The sequence below is a fragment of the Artemia sp. Qi Xiang Cuo genome, chromosome 3 (genome assembly GCF_049724085.1).
Source record: "Artemia sp. Qi Xiang Cuo chromosome 3, ASM4972408v1, whole genome shotgun sequence".
NCBI classification, from domain to species: Eukaryota; Metazoa; Arthropoda; class Branchiopoda; order Anostraca; family Artemiidae; genus Artemia; species Artemia sp. Qi Xiang Cuo.
This window is the reverse complement of record NC_142796.1, coordinates 73,445,266-73,468,133: the sequence shown is the minus strand read 5'-3', so window position 1 is coordinate 73,468,133 and position 22,868 is coordinate 73,445,266. Positions and strand designations below refer to the sequence as shown.

At 32.4% G+C, this 22,868-nt stretch overlaps 1 protein-coding gene across 1 annotated transcript in view; it reads left to right on the top strand.

The window, feature by feature from the left end:
• LOC148954505 (LIM domain kinase 1-like) overlaps nt 1-22,868 on the top strand; it is a 180,627-nt gene that overhangs the window by 115,499 nt on the left and 42,260 nt on the right. Inside the window, exon 8 of the mRNA XM_089086304.1 lies at nt 3,185-3,960. Coding sequence (XP_088942430.1) covers nt 3,185-3,960 — 776 coding nt within the window. The remainder of the gene's footprint in view (nt 1-3,184; nt 3,961-22,868) is intronic.

Below are 22,868 nucleotides of genomic sequence, written 5' to 3'. Positions count from 1 at the left end.
AGCCGGATGTTTTGCAATTCCGTTTGCCCTTAAGAAAACTTAAAGCTGGAAGTCAATCGACATCTCTGACCGAACCATTCCACAAAATCAAAAAAAAAGACTATATAACTATAAACTATAAATAACATGGAAGAGATAGCCGGATATTTTGCTATTCCGTGTGCCGTTAAGAAAACTTAAAGCTGGAAGTCAATCGACATCTCTGACCGAACCATTCCACAAAATTAAAAAAAAGACTATATAACTATAAACTATAAATAACATGGAAGAGATAGCCGGATATTTTGCTATTCCGTTTGCCGTTAAGAAAACTTAAAGCTGGAAGTCAATCGACATCTCTGACCGAACCATTCCACAAAATTAAAAAAAAGAGTGCGAGTGCACTGATTTGACTCATAAGCGGATTAAGTAACGCTACGATGAGGGGAATACAATGATAGCTGAACAGATATCTCGATAAATTTTAGTATCCCTGTTAAAATGTCTGCATATAGCGGGTGGATTTTTCCCTGAGATTGGTCCGAATGACACTGTTCTGTTAAAATGAAAAATAATGGACCAAATTTACTTTCATCCGTGTTTGCCCCCCCCCCCCTCCGTTACTGATCTATGGGATTGATTTGTGTACCGTCATGGATTCTACTATATCGATCAATAAATCAAGACATTGCAACGCAAAACAAGAAAACAAAGAACAAACAAGTAAGATAAGCCAACGCTTATCATGCTTCTCCCACAGCAAATTTAGTAATAGTAAAAAAAAAAAAAATTGCTTTAAAAAATTAACCAATCTATCACGTAAGCTTAATCAAATAGAAAATCCTATTTTTATCATTTGCATTTAATTTCCCCTTAAACTGTTAGATTTTAAAATTCTGAAAAAAGTAAATAAACTGGGTAGCTGTCATGTAATATGGCTTGTACTTTCACTACAAAGATTCCTTGTATAGCTGAATTAATTGTCAAATTAGCTTTTCAGAAGCAAATATGATGAAGTTTAGCATTTACATATTCTTTTTATGTGATAGAAAAGTTTTTGGCATCAAACCATAATAATTTTTATAGGTAATTTTACCAAGTTAATGCTAGCAGATTCCAAATCCTGGAGATGTTTTCTGCCAGAGATTGCTACATTAAAGCAAAACCAGTAACGAATGGCCTGAGTGATATAGACTTTGCTGACGACATGTCCGTACTAGAATTGCAAGCAACGACTTCAAGAAATTCTGAGCCAAGTGAGGGAGAGAGGCTGCCAGGTCAGCCTAAAATAAATACTGAAAAATGAAATGTATGGCCACCCCAGACTCACCCCTGAGCATCGCTTGTGGAGACCACCACTTAAAACAATTTGTTCATTTCAAATACATAGTAACCATAATTGAAGACACAGGATCCAGCACAAAAGAAGTACTCACAAGAATTGGTTCAGCCAATGGAACATTCAATAGACTACGGAAATTTTTGCTGGCCTAAATTTTCTCTTTATGGTTTAAATTGCGATTGTTTAATAGCAACATAATACCAGTTTTGCTTTACGCAGCCGAAATCTGGCACTTATACCAGGAACAGGAGAGAATTCTTGCTTTTGTGAACATACGTCTCAGAATGATTCTCAACATCCACTGGCAGCAGATGACAACCATTCCATCTGCGACAAGACGGGCTAGCATCTTCTGACAGATGTCATAAGAGTTCGCCGATGGAGATGCCTTGGCCGCGTACTACGTATGGCAATCTCTGGCTACCGAATTCAGCGCTCTACTGGCAACCATCGGGTAAACGCCACACCGCAGAGGCGGACCCTGAAACATCATGCTCCGAAGGTACCAGTCAGATCTGCGAAACCTGGACACCTCAATCCAGCTTTAAATAATTAAATAAGGTTCTTTTAATGGTTCTTTTAAATAATTATTTAAATAAGTACATATGTTTTCTTATTCCATGATATTGTGGTATTGCTGTCACCCTTTCTGAGCCAATATATCACCAATATTGCCAGGGTGGCTTATGCTGGAGGTTAAATCGTCAATATTCTTAATTGGCGGTGACAGAAGAAGACTTTGATTTAATTGGAAGTTAATCTAGCTGTCACACATGCCAAGAGCTAACCAACGAACCGAAAATTTGTATCGGGGAGAGCGGGCAGAGGGAAGTTTTAAGCGCCTCTCTGGGAACTAAATCCAATACCAAATCAACATTTTTATTGACAAAATGTATTGCTTTGGGAGCATTGTTTGGGAAGAGTCCCTGACATCAAGACGCTTCTAAAACTTTTGAGCTTCAATATAAGGAGAAGTAGATAATACAATTTAATCAGTACTGTAGTTTTATGCTGCTACCATATTGCTGTCTGCCTAGTTATCCACTAATCTATCGTGGCATTAGTTTACTTGCAGACCATTAATGATTTCCTTTCTAGTGTCCCCCTAAAATATTTCAGTAAAAGAGAGAAAAATGAGTTGTTGACCGAATTGGCTTCAGGTTTAAATACGTACTAAGTTTGAAAGCAAATTACACGCGGAGAAAACGGACCATAGGATGGAGTCTTTATCCCAGTATAAATATATAGCTCTCCACATCTGTCTTTTTTGCTAAGTTTGATTTCCCAGAAAATATTTAAAGCACTGGATAAGTTTTATTTGTGTTTCTTTTACTTTTTATATTTTGTTGTTAACCATAGTTTCAAATGTTGACGCTATATTTGGTGCAAAATCCCTGTTGAGCTATTTGACACATAATTTTTGTTTTATGTATATTGCCTTGCTTTAGACCTTAGATACTCTTGTCTCTCCAGAGAGGCACTTAGGGCAGAGACATGGAATCTCCAGTCTTTGCAGTATCCTGCTACCGCCAGCATATCTTCCCACTTGGGTTTCAGGAGCGTGTCAAGAGAGCAGAGATCTAACTGGTATATGTGGTGAAGGGTGTTCTTGGGATGACCCCCCCTCCCCAATTTGATAATTAGAGGCTGATTGCTCATATTTCGGATCTCAAAATTTGAGACTCAATCTATCGTGTGTATATTCAGGACTCTTCGTAAACATATATTTTAAAAGTCTAGAATATCCAAGTGTGTGTTTCAAATCAAAGTCTCAAAAAGATTCAGTTTGTGCTGTTTCCCTAATTTTAAGTCATGTGATAGCTAGTTAGAAAGGATTATGATAAAACAATTTTTCCGTTGCAGTTAACGGTCGAACACAACCCACAGTCGTTCCCGCAAAAGAAGCATTCACTGCCTTTCAACATATCACTGGCCTTGGTGAAGTCTTTTGGATTTAAACGTAATAAAACCTCTGATTCTGAACAGCGACGCAGGAGTTCAGATAAGCTTGATCCGAAGCGCAGTCGAGCAGATCAAAAATGGTATCGCGGTGAATGGAAGAAAAAAAGTGCTCCCAATATAAACGGAATGATCGAAATTCGGAATGGAGCAAATTTTGCTCCTTCCATGGGAAGCTTGAAACTTGAGGATTGTAAGTCGGAGCTGGTTGAAATGAAGAGGAAAAGCGATGGCCCGTGTGATGTTCGAGCTCGACGTAAGAAAAGTGACCGACGTAGTCGAACTCTTGAACACCTTCAAGTCGAAAATGGAGTCTGTGATAAATGTGTTGAAGTACGACGTAAAGACGATAAAAAACCTTTGGATACCAGAAGGTCACTCGATTCGGTACTAATCCCTCGAGTCAATAACGACATTAATTGTCCTAGTGAGAGTAGAATAGTTTCGGATAGGATGAATGGGCCAATGTGTCTTGAATTAGAAAACGGCAAGTCGTTAGATGTAATGCGACCGTGTAAGAATGATCGAAAAGTTGTGGACACTAGACGATCTTTGGATTCAATATCAATGCTTGCTCAGTGGGCAAAAGACGAAGTGAGCTGCATTTCCAGGAAAAGTAGGGGACTAGAAAAGACAATGAGCCTTGGCAGGTCTAAATCGATGCCCCGTCTTCTTCAAAGGTAAGCTTTAACTTCGTTTCAATGAACTGTATTAAAGATAAACGATTAAAAAATAACTTAAGTAGTAAAATACAAAAAAAAAATATTTATAATCTTACATGTAAACGGGCTTGAGTCTTGTAGGGTGGGAGCCTTGAGTCTTATAGGAGTAAAATACAAAAAAAAATATTTATAATCTTACATGTAAACGGGCTTGAATCTTGTAGGGCGGGAGCCTTGAGTCTTGTAGGAGTAAAATACAAAAAAAAAAAATTATAATCTTGCATGTAAACGGGCTTGAGTCTTGTAGGGTGGGAGCGGGGTGGTGTCATAGGGATTTCAATTTGGTTAGGAAACTGACACCGTGAAAAAGTGTATTTTTTGGCCTTAACTATAAGAAGTTTTCCTTGCAGTGTCTTAATTTTTGTTGTTGAAAATATTCAGATTTTAGTGTGGTTTACCCAATTTCCCTCCTAGAGGTGCATCTTCAGACATTTGGATAGAATATTTCTCCTTTCATCTACCCTCTTATTACCAGTATTTTAGATATGGAAACAAGATATTCAAGACTAAAATCTAGGCAGGGTAACGGTTGGCATGTAGGGAATGAGATCTACCTTCTTCAGATTGGATGCATATGCATAATGAAGTAAGTTTTTTTTCCCGTGATAGAAAATGAAAACGAAGAAAAACATATAGAAAAAAATCGCCTTTATCTCTGAATGAGCCGAAAAGTAAGACTCATTTATTTTTTTGGGTAATGCTACCCCAGAAAACCTCCACTTTTCTGCGCAGCATGTGTATGGATGAAAATACTGGATATTAAAGAGAAATGTTGAAATACTGACTAGGGCAATCCCAGGTGGTGCTCCAGGATACCTTGAAAAAAAAAGAAGAAAAAGCCGTTAAATTTTTGTAAAAACTGACGCAATGACTTTTATTCTGGTATTTTACGTTGGGGAAAATGAATATTGGATTTTAGGTATTTAGAATTACTATGTGGAATTAAGCATGTGAGTATTTTATTGGGTTTCTTGGGTTTCTATTTTGTGGTTATAGAAAAGTTTGTTTGACGTCATGTCAATTTAATTTATCATGTACTCTTATAAAATTGCTGAGAAAATGACAATAAACTTCTGATAAGAAACGATTGTTCAAGCGTTTCGTAGGTCTCTGGTTACAACAAAGAATAATAGATGTGCAACCTCAGGACTCTGAAGGTCGACCTCTGGAAGTTGAGAATCGTGACTCAAGTTTCTGAAGCTAGGGCAACCGTAGAAGTGCGTATCCCCAAAACGTAAAAACTAAATTTGTTTCCATAAAAAATATTTTTTCGATTTTTAAAGTAATTTTTTTTTTCGATTTTTAGAAGGCTTTGGGTAGGGGAGGAGATAACCATACTCCTGTTTGTTGTGATTTCTGTTCGTTCTAAGTTTGATTATTCATTATAATTTCTGTTCGTTTTGGGTCTCATTGGTTTATTAGTAGTAATTTCTGTTCGTTTTAAGTTTGAATTATTATACGATTATTTTTAATCGTCTTTGATTTAATCGGCTCTCAACTTGTCATTAAAAACTTGTTTTTTGGAAAAAAAAAGTTTTATTAATTACTTTCTGTTCGTTTTTAACTGATATTGTTTTTTATTGCTTCATAAAATGAATATTCGTTACGTTTTTTTTGTGGGTGGGAAAGTATGTGTTTAAGAATTAAGATTTTGGCTTGCTATAAAAGACTTTTGACAAGATTTCGCCACAAATTTTTACAGAATTTAAGAGGGAGAAAAATGGGTGTAATTTAAATAAAACTGCAAAAAAAAACTTTAACTAATAAAAATCCGAATATTTCGACTCCACGTCCGGGAGCCTGTATCAACGGAAAAAAATAGATTGATTGCAACATATAAAGAAAAAGACACAAAAAAGAACAAATAAATAAAACTCACATCTTAATAACCTCCAAAATACTGCAATCATTATAAAAGCGTGAATAAACACACAGAAATGACAAAGGATTGTCTCTGGTTCACCAAATTGTGTCTCATATAATTTCAGGTTGGCAATGAGATCTAGCAAAAATGGAATGCTATATTTATTTGAAAGAATTTACATAAAACGCCCAGATTGTCATGTTTTTTTAATTATATGATTATGCACGTAAAATCATATCCATCAAACCCCTTTTGATAGATTCCAGCATTATTCAGTTTATGATAAATATGATTGAGTCAAAAGTATTCTTTGTATTATGGAAAATGGAGAATTCTAAGGCCAATCTATTTTCATATTATTTCTTTTTTTTTCATACCAAAAGGATATGCTTTATTATGAAAGTTCCTATGGAAACCTTTCGGAAGCCATATCATCTTAATCGTTATGTCTAATTAACTAAGGTTTGAACTTTGTAATTTGATACTATATATAGTTTACTGTGTAAACAGAGATAGCCTCACTCAAATCCATGGTACTTATGTACTAGTAATGACGGCTATTTTTACGTTTTATTAGGTAGAGGATTTTAATTGTAGGTGAATGCCTCTCCTCCCTAATGCATCAGTAGCCAGCAGATCATTAATTACTTTTTAGATATCTCAGTAAATTTTACTTTTGCTAACGTATATAAAGTTTTATTCCTTATTGATCTATATGAATTGGATGAATGAATAAGTAAGCTAAGGCAAAAACTCCTGATTTCTATAAATGGTTCAAAAATGCTCTTTGACAGATTTTTTTTTGAATTTTTCACCTTTCGCGGTTGTTTCTTGGACGTTTAACCAAAATCATGTATTTTTAGTATCTTTTGATTTGTTTTACGTCCAATTCCCTACATTTCCCTACTTTCAATTTGTCTTTCGTTAAGTTTCTTTGATTTTATTGGTGTTTTTCACTTGCATGATCGACTTTCAATATTGTTTTTAGTTTTTAATTTTTTATTCCGCCAGTTTCTTAAATGTATTTTACTTTTCTTTTAATGGTTCTTTTAAATAATTATTTAAATAAGTACTTATGTTTTCTTATTCCATGATATTGTGGTATTACTCTCACTCTTTCTGAGCCAATATATCACCAATATTGCCAGGGTGGCTTATGCTGGAGGTTAAATCGTCAATATTCTTAATTGGCGGTGACAGAAGAAGACTTTGATTTAATTGGAAGTTAATCTAGGTATCACACATATGCCAAGAGCTAGCTTTAATCCAGCTTTAATCCTCAATCCAGCTTTAAATAATTAAATAAGGTTCTTTTAATGGTTCTTTTAAATAATTATTTAAATAAGTACATATGTTTTCTTATTCCATGATATTGTGGTATTGCTGTCACCCTTTCTGAGCCAATATATCACCAATATTGCCAGGGTGGCTTATGCTGGAGGTTAAATCGTCAATATTCTTAATTGGCGGTGACAGAAGAAGACTTTGATTTAATTGGAAGTTTATCTAGGTGTCACACATATGCCAAGAGCTAACCAACGAACCGAAAATTTGTATCGGGGAGAGCGGGCAGAGGGAAGTTTTAAGCGCCTGACTGGGAACTAAAACCAATACCAAATCAACATTTTTATTGACAAAATGTATTGCTTTGGGAGCATTGTTTGGGAAGAGTCCTTGGCATCAAGACGCTTCTAAAACTTTTGAGCTTCAATATAAAGAGAAGTAGATATTACAGTTTAATCAGTACTGTAAATTTTTACAATTGCTCTTTGACAGATTTTTTTTTCAATATTGTTTTTAGTTTTTAATTTTTTTTCTCCCAATCTCTTAAATGTATTTTACTTTTTGCTAGTGTTTACTTTTAGTTAGTGTTCGTAAGCATTTTTTTCTCGCCTAATTAGACTATTTCCTAACTTCGAAAGTGTATAGTTCTTATCATTAAGGTTATTTGTATAGCGAATTGTGACAATTGTGTTTGCCTTTTTTGTGCTCTGTGAATTGAGTATTTAAATATTTGGGCTATTTTTTAATGTAATACGAGTCCTTCGAGAGAGAATAGATGAGAGTGCTCCTCTATAAGATAAATTTCAGCACTATTTAATCTAAAACCAGAGAGATGTGGTAGCGAAAAAATGACAGATATTTTGATTAAAGTCCGAACCACAAAAAATAGATAAATAAATGAAAAACTAAAACACTAGGAAAAAAAGGAAAAAAAATCATTCAGCTTTAATAAATAAGAAACCCTAAAAGGCGGGGAATGATCAGCAAAGACTAAAGGAGGCCCTAGACGGTTGATCATTTTGATCAGAAGCTTCCATCAATCGATTGACACAAGCATGATTGACCGTCTAGGAACCTGTTTGACCCTTGAGTCAAGCGTTGACGGCGATTGATAGAAAGTTTGAATAACTTAGTCGTTTTGATCAAAAGCAGTGTGTTACATAATCGTCGGTAGAGATTGAAGGGTTGATTGAAGCTCACGTCAATCGATTGACGGGAAATTTTGATCAAAATGATTGATCATCTAGGCCCTCCTTAAAATCTGGTTAACAAAAAAAATGTACTGCTACTTATCTTTGCAGTTAAACTCATGTGCAATTGAGTCACCTCCTGGGTGACTTAAACCATCTTCGTCAAGCTTCAGCCTCCTTGCTCCCTCCCCCTTAGGTGGCCCTGGGCACCTCTGTTTGTTTGTTAATAAGCTGATAGATAAAATGAAGAAGATTGGGAAGAAGAAAACAAGAATATTTCCAGCCAGTGAAAAAAGGAAGGACATATATTTATTCGAGACCTCCGCTCGACCGTAAAGAGTAAACAATATGCAGATAAAAGTCCTAAGGACAAAAAAAAACAACTAAATTTTGTCTATTATATGCAAATATCTGCATATTTATCCTTATTTTTTTACTAGCTCGTAATACCTCTTTTTCTCTTTTACAATTTATTTTTTATTTTGTCCTGCATAGCCAGGAGAGTCTTAGGAATTATTTATAGCTGATAGATTGACACCAGGCTTAATTCTAATATTCGTCTACTTCAAGTTACTGCGTTGAAAAATACATGGTTAAAGTACGCAAGCGGTAGGCCTGGTTGGCTCGGGATTAGCCATAACTTTGAAGACATATGTCCGTAATATATTACAACATTTCAAATCAACAACGAATTAAACAGTTCGTGGTAAAGAACTGTAAGTAAGGAGTTACTCGGCTCAATAGTAACCGAAGTTCTAAAAACGGAATTGCAATATCAGTAGATGCATCAAAAGAATTGGCTTAATATGCTGATTCCAAAATACAAGTTTAACGTTACCCATCAAAAGCTACGAGCCTGAGAAAATTTACTTGATTTTCGGAAAGGGGAGAAAATCCCCAAAAAGGCAAGGAATTTTAATGAAAATAACACTGTCAAATTCAGCGTATCAGAGAAAAATATCGTAGAGGTTTCAAGATTCCATCTGCAAAGATATGTTTTTTTTTTTTTTTTTTTTTTACCAGAAGAAATATCACGGATGCGACACTATTTTTTTGGTTTTTTGTTTGTGTGCTTGTTTTTTGTTTTCCCAGGGGTGATTGTATAGAACCAATGGTCCTAGAATATCGAGAGAGGGCTCATTCGAAAGAAATTTAACATGTTTAGTGCCTGTTTTAGGTAACCAAAAGATGGGCAACTAGCCCTCCGCGCATCCTTTTCCTCTAAGTCATACGATAAAAATTTTGAGATATCCATTTTGTTCAGCATAATGGAAAGGTCCATTGACTATACCTTTGGAGATAGCTTGACCTCCCCCCCCCCCCACAGCCCCTAGGGAAAGATCTGTAAGTTAGGAAGTTTGCCCATTGTTTACATATAGTATTTGTTATTGGTACATGTACAGACATTTTTCGGGGAAGGAAAATTTTCGGCTGGGGGATTTTACACAGTAAGAATTTTTCGTGGGGAGGGAGTTTTCTGGGGAGGAACTTTCAGGGGGAATTTTACTTTGGAGCAATATTCTAGAATTTCTATATAAAATTATTTTTATTTGTCTTACTTTCTCTTTGCCGGCTCAATTTTATACGTGGAGATGTTAAGGTTGATTTGCTGGGGGAAATCTTCACGGGTTAGAATTGTATAGATGCTCTTTCCAAGGGGGGGGGGGAAAGGATTTTACACGGGAAAATTCTCAACGGGGGAATTTTCCGCGTAGGAAATTCTCCATGGAGAAATTTTCTGCGCGAGCAAGTTCCTACTGGGCGGGGGGATCTCGGTGACAAATATTCCACGAAGGGAGAGATTTTCGGCCTGATTTGAAAAGCAATCAGAAATTACGTGTTTTTCAAATGAAAGAGTGCTAAGAAAAACTTTTCAGTCAGAATAGTTCGGAAAAAAATTTTCGGGGGGACTTTTCGGCGAGAATATAATTGTCAGGGTGAATTTTCCTGGCGGGGGGTAGTATTTTACGTGGGAGGAAATTTCCATGGTGAGATTTTCCGTGGGCGGGGGGAGAATTTTCAATGGAAAGGGAGTCCAATTTTCCGGCATTATTTAAAAACGGTCAGAAATTAAATTAAAAAAAACTTGTTTTTTCTGCTGAAATTAAGGAGCAACATTAAGACTTAAAACGAACAGAAATGATTACGTATGTGAGGGACGTTTCCCCCTCCTCAATACCTCGTCCTTTGCGCTAAAGTTTGGGTTTTTGTCCCATTTCTTTAAGAACGACTCCTGATTCCTGAAACGCAGGAGCCGTTGGATTAGAACATTAAGAAGCTTTTTTAAAAGAATTAAAAAACTTTAGCGTTAAGAGCAAGGTATTGGGGAGAGGGCAGCCCCCCTCATATAGGCCTACGCTATAATTTTTGTTCGTTTTAAGTTTTAATTTTGCTCCTTACTTCCAGTTGGAATTTTTTTTTTATTTAATGTTATGAAACAGCGAAATTTCTGGATCTATCCCTGACCATCCCCTACTCCTCTTAAGAATTAGCTCGCGCATGCCTATTCTGCTGATGGTATAAAATATGCAGTCCTGTGCATGGCAATAGTGCGAGATTGTTTGCTTTTAGCAAGTGGGTGTACCTGATTTTCACCGACGAATCAGTTTGCAAATTTGGCTGGTTTGTTGAATTGGTACCATTTTGGCTGCTAGCGACGCATTTTCTCCTATTTTGGCTACAAGTGTATCTTACGGGCTATTAGATTGCCAAGAAAAAGCTAAAGATAAAAGAAAACATTCGTCATAAGGTGAATAACTTTCCACCTAACTAACCCGAACATGAAGTGAAATACTGACTTGTTATGTCACAAAAATAGTTACTAGTAATGTTGTCGTAATATATATATATATATATATATATATATATATATATATATATATATATATATATATATATATATATATATATATATATATATATATATATATATATATATATATATATATAATATATATATATATATATATATATATATATATATATATATATATATATATATATATATATATATGTATATATATATATATGTATATATATAACGTATCATAAAATTTATTTATATGCATTTTTGTTAGTTTTTTATGAGTCGGACCAAAATTTCAAGGGGGGATTGAAACCCTATAGCTCCCCCTGGATACGGCCTCGACTGATTGCAAGCATAATCAGCGGACTTGTTAATGAAAATTTTTGGTATGATATAGAAAAAAAAATCTTCCAAAGCTTCTAACCGACGTTTCTCAGTCCAAAAGCAAATATCTTCCCATAATAAAAACAAAAGAAATAAGTAACAATACCTAACAGATCTAAACAACTTACGCAGATACAAATTTACGCAATAATTTAGAATTCTTTGTACTACAATTCCAATTTGGAACAATGGCATTGTTAGTTGTATATATATATATATATATATATATATATATATATATATATATATATATATATATATATATATATATATATATATATATATATATATATATATATATATATATATATATATATATATATATATATATATATATATATATATATATATATATATATATATATATATATATATATATATATATATATATATATATATATATATATATATATATATATATATATATATATATATATATATATATATATATATATATATATTTCCTCTTGATTTTTTTGGAATATTTCTGGTCTGCGCTGTTATTATGAAAGTAAAGAGTAAAATTAAACCCAACAGTGAGCAAAATTTATTCCGTATAGGAGGGGTAGGCCCATTCCTCATCCCAAACCACCCCCTCGTGGTTTTAGAAACTTTGGAGGGTCCTCATTCGATCAAAAATTGAGAGGTCTAGTCCTTGTTTTGTAAAGTCGAAAGTGATTGGAGACCAACCAGCCCCTGTCCTGGAACTCTTTTATACCTGGTCCTTTTGTTACCCCTTACGACATCTGATTGACATTTTGAGACATTTGAGTATCTATTTTGTACTTTCTCTCTGGCTGCTCAGTTTCGTATGCGGGGAATTTTCCGGGGGGGGGGGGAGGGCACCGGCCTCCGATGTCGACTATCTGTCGACTTTGTAATGCAAAATAAATCTATTAAATATTTATCTAAAAACAAAGTAGGTCAATCAAAGGATGAAATTTAATGCAAAATACTACTAAATATATAAAATACTTAATATTGTACAAAAAGACAGTTATTTGGTTGAATATATTTAAGGTAAGTATTAAATCGATAAGAATCTAAAATAAATAGTAGCTCCGACATGGACAAAATTTTCTTAAAGGCGGTTTTGGCACCCTAGCCCTCCCAAAACAAATGTCTATGCTCAAGATGTAAGCTCGATCGGATAGATTAGATTGGTCTTATCCTGACTAAACTGTTTTTGTTGGCATTTGCTTCTGACGTTTTCAGACCAACATACGGGAAAAACGGCAGACAATATCATTATAGGTCTCAACACCCAATATGTGAGAGTGTGCTGTTGAATTATCTTTTTATCTGGGAAGTGGCGCCACCGAATGATATCAAACAAAGCAGTGAGTCGTCTTTTTCCTGTTGAGAAAATTTTCACCAGATGCGAATACCGACTTATGGGATAGTTTTGAAAATGAAACCATGAGTTTTATCGATATACGTGATTTATGTGTCCCTGCCATAGTCTAATTTTTTAAAGAAACTCGACTGCAATTGAGGAAACTAAAGTTTTCTGTGCTTAAAAAAAAAATAGGATCGGTGTTTCTTACATTATAGAACTCACTGAAAAATTCGAAGGATTGCACCTAAAACGCGTTTGGCGGTTTCAGACATTTCTTACTTCCTGCTATAATTTTGCCTGTGCTTATCAAAGCTCGCTACGCATACAATAATTATTCGACATTAGCTGCTTTATTTTAGTCAGGCTTTATTACTAAATAATTAAAACAACTTTTTACACAACATAAGTTTTTCAAAAAAAAGTAAAGAACTCTATTAAACCAAAACTGAACAAAAAAAGAATCAAATAATCTACCAAGTATATAACTACCAAAAATCAGCATCAATAAATAAACGAAACCCAAAACGAACAGAAATTTCAATAAATAACCTAGCCAAACTCAAAACGAGCAGAAATTATCATGAATAGGGCTCAAAGCCCCTATGCTTTCTAAAAGCCAGAATATAGTTTGCACTTTATAAAAAAAATTCAAATGAATGTGCATTGTCAGTCTAATATACATATGTTTATATTTTAGTCAGTATATTTTTTCTTAAAGTTATAAAAGTGAAAACAATTTAAAGAATTTCCAACCAAATGAGCCTCTTCTAAAGTGGAACAACCATCCCTTCCATAAAAACCTTAAATGCCCCGCGGCATAACTTACAACCCTTGCCCCTAGACTCTGGTGGTTTGTATCAGCCCCAAAAGCCTTGTTATATGATCTTTTGACTATTTTGAATAAAATGACTGTCTAAAAATTTTAGGAAAACACGACGTTTTTTTTTTGGGGGGGGGGGAGGGTACTGCCTTCTCATCACTTTGACTCTTAAAAAGGGCACTAAAAATTCAGATTACCGATACAATGGGTCCCCTCCGAAGTATATACAACCACCCTTTCTATAAAAACCTTATATGACCACGGGGCATAACTTACAAGTAGACTAGAACCTTATACTTCTAAGAGTCCTATGCACCAAACAGGTTTTTCTAGTAGTCCTATTCTACAGGGGCATTACACCTTTCAAAGAGATCCTTTGCCAAGAGATTTGCGCAATACTGGTCCTATATCTAATACTTCTACGATGCTGATTAAGGACAAGTTTTTCTGACGTACAGACAGGTTTTTTTTTTTTGTTTACCATTTGCAAAAAAGGAGTAATTAGTAATTGTAAAATTTTTTAATGCTTTTACAATCGGAGATGTTTGATTAACCTTTGCAAAAAAAAGGGTAATGGGATTTGCGATTTGGAGGAGATGCCAGGATTATGTACTGTATACTACACAAGTGATGTTTTGGAGTGCATTGTCAATTTAACGAGAAATGACTGAAAAGTGTTTTGAGGGAGAAGGGTTGCATGGAGGGTTGAGTTGCATGAGAGTTCAGTTAAAGAGGGTACAGTTACACGGAGGTTTAGTTAAATGGGGTCGAGTTGCATGAGGGTTCAGTAGCAGGAGGGTTCAGTTGCATGGGGGTTCAGTTGTACAGGGTTTCAGTTAAAGAATACCTCCTCGACATTAAACCTAAGGAAATTTATGTATTTGGAATAAGCGTATAAAGCCAATCATTTTCATGTATGTATAATTATTAAAATTCTGTTTTTAGAGTTATGGTTACTTTCGGACGAGTTGCACTTTACTTTCACCTTGTTTCCCAAAAAAAACTGTTTAAAATTAGGGTTTTTTTTTTAATTGTTTTCGTTTTTTGCTTTATTGTTCGACTTGATAGGAATTCTGAAACAGGATAGTCATTGAAATTTCTTAATGACGAAAGATTTTGTTTTTTCTTCTAAAAGGCTTAATATTCTCAAGTTTATAGCTTTTGACGGCTAACATTAAACCTAAGGAAATTAATGTATTTGGAATCAGCGTATAAAGCCAATCATTTTCATGTATCTATAATTATTAAAATTCTGTTTTTAGAGTTATGGTTACTTTCGGACGAGTTGCACTTTACTTTCACCTTGTTTCCCAAAAAAAAACTGTTTAAAATTAGGTTATTTTTTTAATTGTTTTCGTTTTTTGCTTTATTGATCGACTTAATAGGAATTCTGAAACAGGATGGTCATTGAAATTTCTTAATGACTAAAGATTTTGTTTTTCTTCTAAAAGGCTTAATATTCTCAAGGTTTTAGCTTTTGACGGATAACATTAAACCTAAGGAAATTTATGTATTTAGAATCAGCGTATAAAGCCAATCATTTTCATGTATCTATAATTATTAAAATTCTGTTTATGGAGTTATGGTTACTTTTGGACGAGTTGCACTTTACTTTCACCTTGTTTCCCCATAAAATCTTTTTAAAATTATGGTTTTTTTGTAATTGTTTTCGTTTTTTGCTTTATTGTTCGACTTGATAGGAATTCTGAAACAGGATAGTCATTGAAATTTCTTAATGACTAAAGATTTTGTTTTTTCTTCTAAAAGGCTTAATGTTCTCAAGGTTTTAGCTTTTGGCGGGTAACATTAAACCTAAAGAAATTTATGTATTTGGAATCAGCGTATAAAGCCAATCATTTTCATGTATCTATAATTATTAAAATTCTGTTTTTAGAGTTATGGTTACTTTCGGACGAGTTGCACTTTACTTTCACCTTGTTTCCCAAAAACTGTTTAAAATTAGGGTTTTTTTTGTAATTGTTTTCGTTTTTGCTTTATTGTTCGACTTGATAGGAATTCTGAAACAGGATGGTCGTTGAAATTTCTTAATGACGAAAGATTTTGTTTTTCTTCTAAAAGGCTTAATATTCTCAAGGTTTTATCTTTTGACAGATAACATTAAACCTAAGGAAATTTATGTATTTGGAATAAGCGTATAAAGCCAATCATTTTCATGTATCTATAATTATTAAAATTCTGTTTTTAGAGTTATGGTTACTTTCGGACGAGTTGCACTTTACTTTCATCTTGTTTCCCAAAAACTATTTAAAATTAGGGTTTTTTTTGTAATTGTTTTCGTTTTTGCTTTATTGTTCGACTTGATAGGAATTCCGAAACAGGATGGTCGTTGAAATTTCTTAATGACTAAAGATTTTGTTTTTTCTTCTAAAAGGCTTAATGTTCTCAAGGTTTTAGCTTTTGGCGAGTAACATTAAACCTAAGGAAATTTATGTATTTGGAATCAGTGTATAAAGCCAATCATTTTCATGTATCTATAATTATTAAAATTCTGTTTTTAGAGTTATGGTTACTTTCGGACGAGTAGCACTTTACTTTCACCTTGTTTCCCAAAAAACTGTTTAAAATTAGGGGTTTTTTTTTAGTTGTTTTCGTTTTTGCTTTATTGTTCGACTTTATAGGAATTCTGAAACAGGATAGTCATTGAAATTTCTCAATGACTAAAGATTTTGTTTTTTATTATAAAAGGCTTAATATTATCAAGGTTTTAGCTTTTGGCGGGTAACATTAAACCTAAAGAAATTTATGTGTTTGGAATCAGCGTATAAAGCCAATCATTTTCATGTATCTATAATTATTAAAATTCTGTTTTTAGAGTTATGGTTACTTTCGGACGAGTTGCACTTTACTTTCACCTTGTTTCCCAAAAAAAACTGTTTAAAATTAGTTTTTTTTTTAATTGTTTTTGTTTTTTGCTTTATTGTTTGACTTGATAGGAATTCTGAAACAGGATGGTCATTGAAATTTCTTAATGACTTAATATTTTGTTTTTCTTCTAAAAGGCTTAATATTCTCAAGGTTTTAGCTTTTGACGGATAACATTAAACCTAAATAAATTTATGTACTTAGAATCAGCGTATAAAGCCAATAATTTTCATATATCTATTATTATTAAAATTCTGTTTTTAGAGTTATGGTTACTTTCGGACGAGTTGCACTTTACTTTCACCTTGTTTCCCAAAAAACTGTTTAAAATTAGGGTTTTTTTGTAATTGTTTTCGTTTTTTGCTTTATTGTTCGACTTGATAGGAATTCTGAAACAGGATGGTCGTTGAAATTTCTTAATGACTAAAGATTTTGTTTTTGTTCTAAAAGGCTTAATATTCTCAAGGTTTTAGATTTTGGTGGATAACATTAAACCTAAGGAAATTTATGTATTTGGAATCAGCGTATAAAGCCAATCATTTTCATGCATCTATAATTATTAAAATTCGGTTTTTAGAGTTATGGTTACTTTCGGACGAGTTGCACTTTACATTCACCTTGTTTCTCAAAAAAAACTGTTTAATATTATGGTTTTTTTGTAATTGTTTTCGTTTTTGCTTTATTGTTCGACTTGATAGGAATTCTGAAACATCAGCGTATAAAGCCAATCAATTTCATGTATCTATAATTATTAAAATTCTGTTTTTAGAGTTATGGTTACTTTCGGACGAGTTTCACTTTACTTTCACATTGTGTCCCAAAAAAAACTGTTTAAAAGTAGGTTTTTTTTTGTAATTGTTTTAGTTTTTTGCTTTATTTTTAGACTCGATAGGAATTCTGAAACAGGATAGTCATTGAAATTTCTTAATGACTAAAGATTTTGTTTTTCTTCTAAAAGGCTTAATATTCTCAAGGTTTTAGCTTTTGGCGAATAACATTAAACCTAAGGAAATTTATGTATTTGGAATCAGCGTATAAAGCCAATCATTTTCATGTATCTATAATTATTAAAATTCTGTTTTTAGAGTTATGGTTACTTTCGGACGAGTTGCACTTTACTTTCACCTTGTTTCCCAAAAAACTGTTTAAAATTAGGGTTTTTTTGTAATTGTTTTCGTTTTTTGCTTTATTGTTCGACTTGATAGGAATTCTGAAACAGGATAGTCATTGAAATTTCTTAATGACTAAAGATTTTGTTTTTCTTCTAAAAGGCTTAATATTCTCAAGGTTTTAGCTTTTGACGGATAACATTAAACCTAAGGAAATTTATGTATTTGGAATCAGCGTAGAAAGCCAATCATTTTCATGCATCTATAATTATTAAAATTCTGTTTTTAGAGTTATGGTTACTTTCGGACGATTTGCACTTTACTTTCACCTTGTTTCTCAAAAAACTGTTTAAAAGTAGGGTTTTTGTGTAATTGTTTTCGTTTTTTGCTTTATTGTTCGACTTGATAGGAATTCTGAAACATCAGCGTATAAAGCCAATCAATTTCATGTATCTATAATTATTAAAATTCTGTTTTTAGAGTTATGGTTACTTTCGGACGAGTAGCACTTTACTTTCACCTTGTTTCCCAAAAAAAAACTGTTTAAAATTAGGTTTTTTTTTTGTAATTGTTTTCGTTTTTTGCTTTATTTTTCGACTTGATAGGAAATCTGAAACAGGATAGTCGTTGAAATTTCTTAATGACTAAATATTTTGTTTTTCTTCTAAAAGGCTTAATTTTCTCAAGGTTTTAGCTTTTGACGGATAACATTAAACCTAAGGAAATTTATGTATTCGGAATCAGCATATAAAGACAATACTTTTCATGCACCTCTAATTATTAAATTTTTGTTTCTAGAGTTATGGTTACTTTCGGACGAGTTGCACTTTAATTTCACCTTGTTTCCCAAAAAACTGATTAAAATTAGGGTTTTTTTTTTGTTGTTTTCGTTTTTGCTTAATTGTTCGACTTGATAGGAAGTCTGAAACTGGATGGTCGTTGAAATTTCTTAATGACTAAAAATTTTGTTTATCTTCTAAAAGGCATAATATTCTCAAGGTCTTAGCTTTTGGCAGGTAAAATTAAATCCAAGGAAATTTATGTATTTGGAATCATCGTATAAAGCCAATGAATTTCATATATCTTTAATTATTAAAATTCTATTTTTAGAGTTATGGTTACTTTCGGACGAGTTGCACTTTACTTTCACCTTGTTTCCCAAAAACTGTTTAAAACTAGGGTTTTTTTTGTAATTGTTTTGCGTTTTTGCTTTATTGTTCGACTTGATAGGAATTCTGAAACAGGATGATCGTTGAAATTTCTTAATGACTAAATATTTAGTTTTTCTTCTAAAAGGCTTAGTTTTCTCAAAGTTTTAGCTTTTGGCGGATAACATTAAACTCAAGGAAATTTAAGTACTTGCAATCAGCGTATAAAGCTAATCAATTTAATGTATCTATTATTATTAAAATTTTGTTTTTAGAGTTATGGTTACTTTCGGAAGAGTTGAACTTTACTTTCACCTTGTTTCCCAAAAAAAACTGTTTAAAATTAGGTTTTTTTTTGTAATTGTTTTCGTTTTTTGCTTTATTGTTCGACTTGATAGGAATTCTGAAACAGGATAGTCATTGAAATTTCTTAATGACTTAAGATTTTGTTTTTCTTCTAAAAGGCTTAATATTCTCAAGGTTTTAGCTTTTGACGGTTAACATTAAACCTAAGGAAATTTATGTATTTGGAATCAGCGTATAAAGCCAATCATTTTCATGTATCTATTATTATTAAAATTTTGTTTTTAGAGTTATGGTTACTTTCGGGCGATTTGCACTTTAATTTCACCTTGTTTCTCAAATACCTATTTAAAATTAGTTTTTTTTTGTAGTTGTTTTCGTTTTTGCTTTACTGTTCAACTTGATAGGAATTCTGAAACAGGATAGTCATTGAAATTTCTTAATGACTAAAGATTTTGTTTTTTCTTCTAAAAGGCTTAATATTCTCAAGGTTTTAGCTTTTGGCGGGTAACATTAAACCTAAAGAAATTTATGTATTTGGAATCAGCGTATAAAGCCAATCATTTTCATGTATCTATAATTATTAAAATTCCGTTTTTAGAGTTATGGTTACTTTTGGACGAGTTGCACTTTACTTTCACCTTGTTTCCCAAAAAAAACTGTTTAAAATTAGGGTTTTTTTTTGTAATTGTTTTCGTTTTTTGCTTTATTGTTCGACTCGACAGGAATTCTGAAACAGGATAGTCATTGAAATTTCTTATTGACTAAAGATTTTGTTTTTCTTCTAAAAGGCTTAATATTCTCAAGGTTTTAGCTTTTGACGGATAACATTAAACCTAAGGAAATTTATGTATTTGGAATCAGCGTATAAAGCCAATAATTTTCATGTATCTATAATTATTAAAATTCTGTTTTTAGAGTTATGGTTACTTTCGGACGAGTTGCACTTTACTTTCACCTTGTTTCCCCAAAAACTGTTTAAAATTAGGGTTTTTTTTTTTAATTGTTTTCGTTTTTTGCTTTATTGTTCGACTTGATAGGAATTCTGAAACAGGATAGTCATTGAAATTTCTTAATGACTAAAGATTTTGTTTTTCTTCTAAAAGGCTTAATATTCTCAAGGTTTTAGCTTTTGGCGGATAACATTAAACCTAAGGAAATTTATGTATTTGCAATCAGCGTATAAAGCCAATACTTTTCATGTATCTATAATTATTAAAATTCTGTTTTTAGATTTATGGTTACTTTCGGACGATTTGCACTTTACTTTCACCTTGTTTCTCAAAAAACTGTTTAAAATTAGGGTTTTTGTGTAATTGTTTTAGTTTTTTGCTTTATTGTTCGACTTGATAGGAATTCTTAAACATCAGCGTATAAAGCCAATCATTTTCATGTATCTATAATTATTAAAATTCTGTTTTTAGAGTTATGGTTACTTTCGGACGAGTTGCACTTTACTTTCACCTTGTTTCCCAAAAAACTGTTTAAAATTAGGTTTTTTTTTGTAATTGTTTTCGTTTTTGCTTTATTGTTCGACTTGATAGGAATTCTGAAACAGGATAGTCGTTGAAATTTCTTAATGACTAAAGATTTAGTTTTTCTTCTAAAAGGCTTAATATTCTCAAGGTTTTAGCTTTTGATGGATAACATTAAACCTAAGGAAATTTATGTATTTGGAATCAGCTTATAAAAGCCAATCATTTTCATGTATATATTATTATTAAAATTCTGTTTTTAGAGTTATGGTTACTTTCGGACAAGTTGCACTTTACTTTCACCTTGTTTCCCAAAAACTGTTTAAAATTAGGTTTTTTTTGTAGTTGTTTTCGTTTTTGCTTTATTGTTCTACTTGATAGGAATTCTGAAACAGGATGGTAGTTGATATTTCTTAATGACTAAAGATTTTGTTTTTCTTCTATAAGGCTTAATATTCTCAAGGTTTTGGCTTTTGACGGACAACATTAAACCCAAGGAAATTTATGTATTTGGAAGCAGCGTATAAAGCTAATCATTTTCATGTATCTATAATTATTAAAATTCTGTTTTTAGAGTTATGGTTACTTTCGGACGAGTTGCACTTTACTTTCATCTTGTTTCCCAAAAACTGTTTAAAATTAGGGTTTTTTTTTGTAATTGTTTTCGTTTTTGCTTTATTGTTCGACTTGATAGGAATTCCGAAACAGGATTGTCGTTGAAATTTCTTAATGACTAAAGATTTTGTTTTTCTTCTAAAATGCTTAATATTCTCAAGGTTTTAGCTTTTGACGGATAACATTAAACCTAAGGAAATTTATGTATTTGGAATCAGTGTATAAAGCCAATCATTTTCATGTATCTATAATTATTAAAATTCTGTTTTTAGAGTTATGGTTACTTTCGGACGAGTTGCACTTTACTTTCACCTTGTTTCCCAAAAAACTGTTTAAAATTAGGGTTTTTTTTGTAGTTGTTTTCGTTTTTGCTTTATTGTTCGACTTGATAGGAATTCTGAAACAGGATGGTCGTTGAAATTTCTTAATGACTAAAGATTTAGTTTTTCTTCTAAAAGGCTTAATATTCTCAAGGTTTTAGCTTTTGACGGATAACATTAAACATAAGGAAATTTATGTATTTGGAATAAGCGTATAAAGCCAATCATTTTCATGTATCTATAATTATTAAAATTCTGTTTTTTAGAGTTATGGCTACTTTCGGATGAGTTGCCCTTTACTTTCACCTTGTTTCCCAAAAACTGTTTAAAAATAGGGTTTTTTTTTGTAATTGTTTTTGTTTTTTCTTTATGGTTCGACATGATAGGAATTCCGAAACATGATGGTCGTTGAAATTTCTTAATGACTTAAGATTTAGTTTTTCTTCTAAAAGGCTTAATATTCTCAAGGTTTTAGCTTTTGACGGATAACATTAAACCTAAGGAAATTTATGTATTTGGAATTAGCGTATAAAGCCAATCATTTTCATGTATCTATAATTATTAAAATTCTGTTTTTAGAGTTATGGTTACTTTCGGACGAGCTGAACTTTACTTTCACCTTGTTTCCCAAAAACTATTTAAAATTAGGGTTTTTTTTGTAATTGTTTTAGTTTTTGCTTTATGGTTCGACATGATAGGAATTCCGAAACAGGATGGTCGTTGAAATTTCTTAATGACTAAATATTTTGTTTTTCTTCTAAAAGGCTTAATATTCTCAAGTTTTTAGCTTTTGATGGATAACATTAAACATAAGAAAATTTATGTATTTGGAATAAGCGTATAAAGCCAATCATTTTCATGTATCTATAATTATTAAAATTCTGTTTTTAGAGTTATGGTTACTTTCGGACGAGTTGCACTTTACTTTCACCTTGTTTTCCAAAAACTGTTTAAAAATAGGGTTTTTTTTGTAATTGTTTTCGTTTTTGCTTTACGTTTCGACTTGATAGGATTTCCGAAACAGGATGGTTGTTGAAATTTCGTAATGACTAAAGATTTTGTTTTTCTTCTAAAAGGCTTAATATTCTCAAGGTTTTAGCTTTTGGCGGATAACATTAAACCCAAGGAAATTTATGTATTTGGAATCAGCGTATAAAGCCAATCATTTTTATGTATCTATAATTATTAAAATTCTGTTTTTAGAGTTATGGTTACTTTCGGACGAGTTGCGCTTTACTTTCACCTTGTTTCCCAAAAACTGTTTAAAATTAGGTTTTTTTTTGTATTTGTTTTCGTTTTTGCTTTATTGTTCAACGTGTTAGGAAT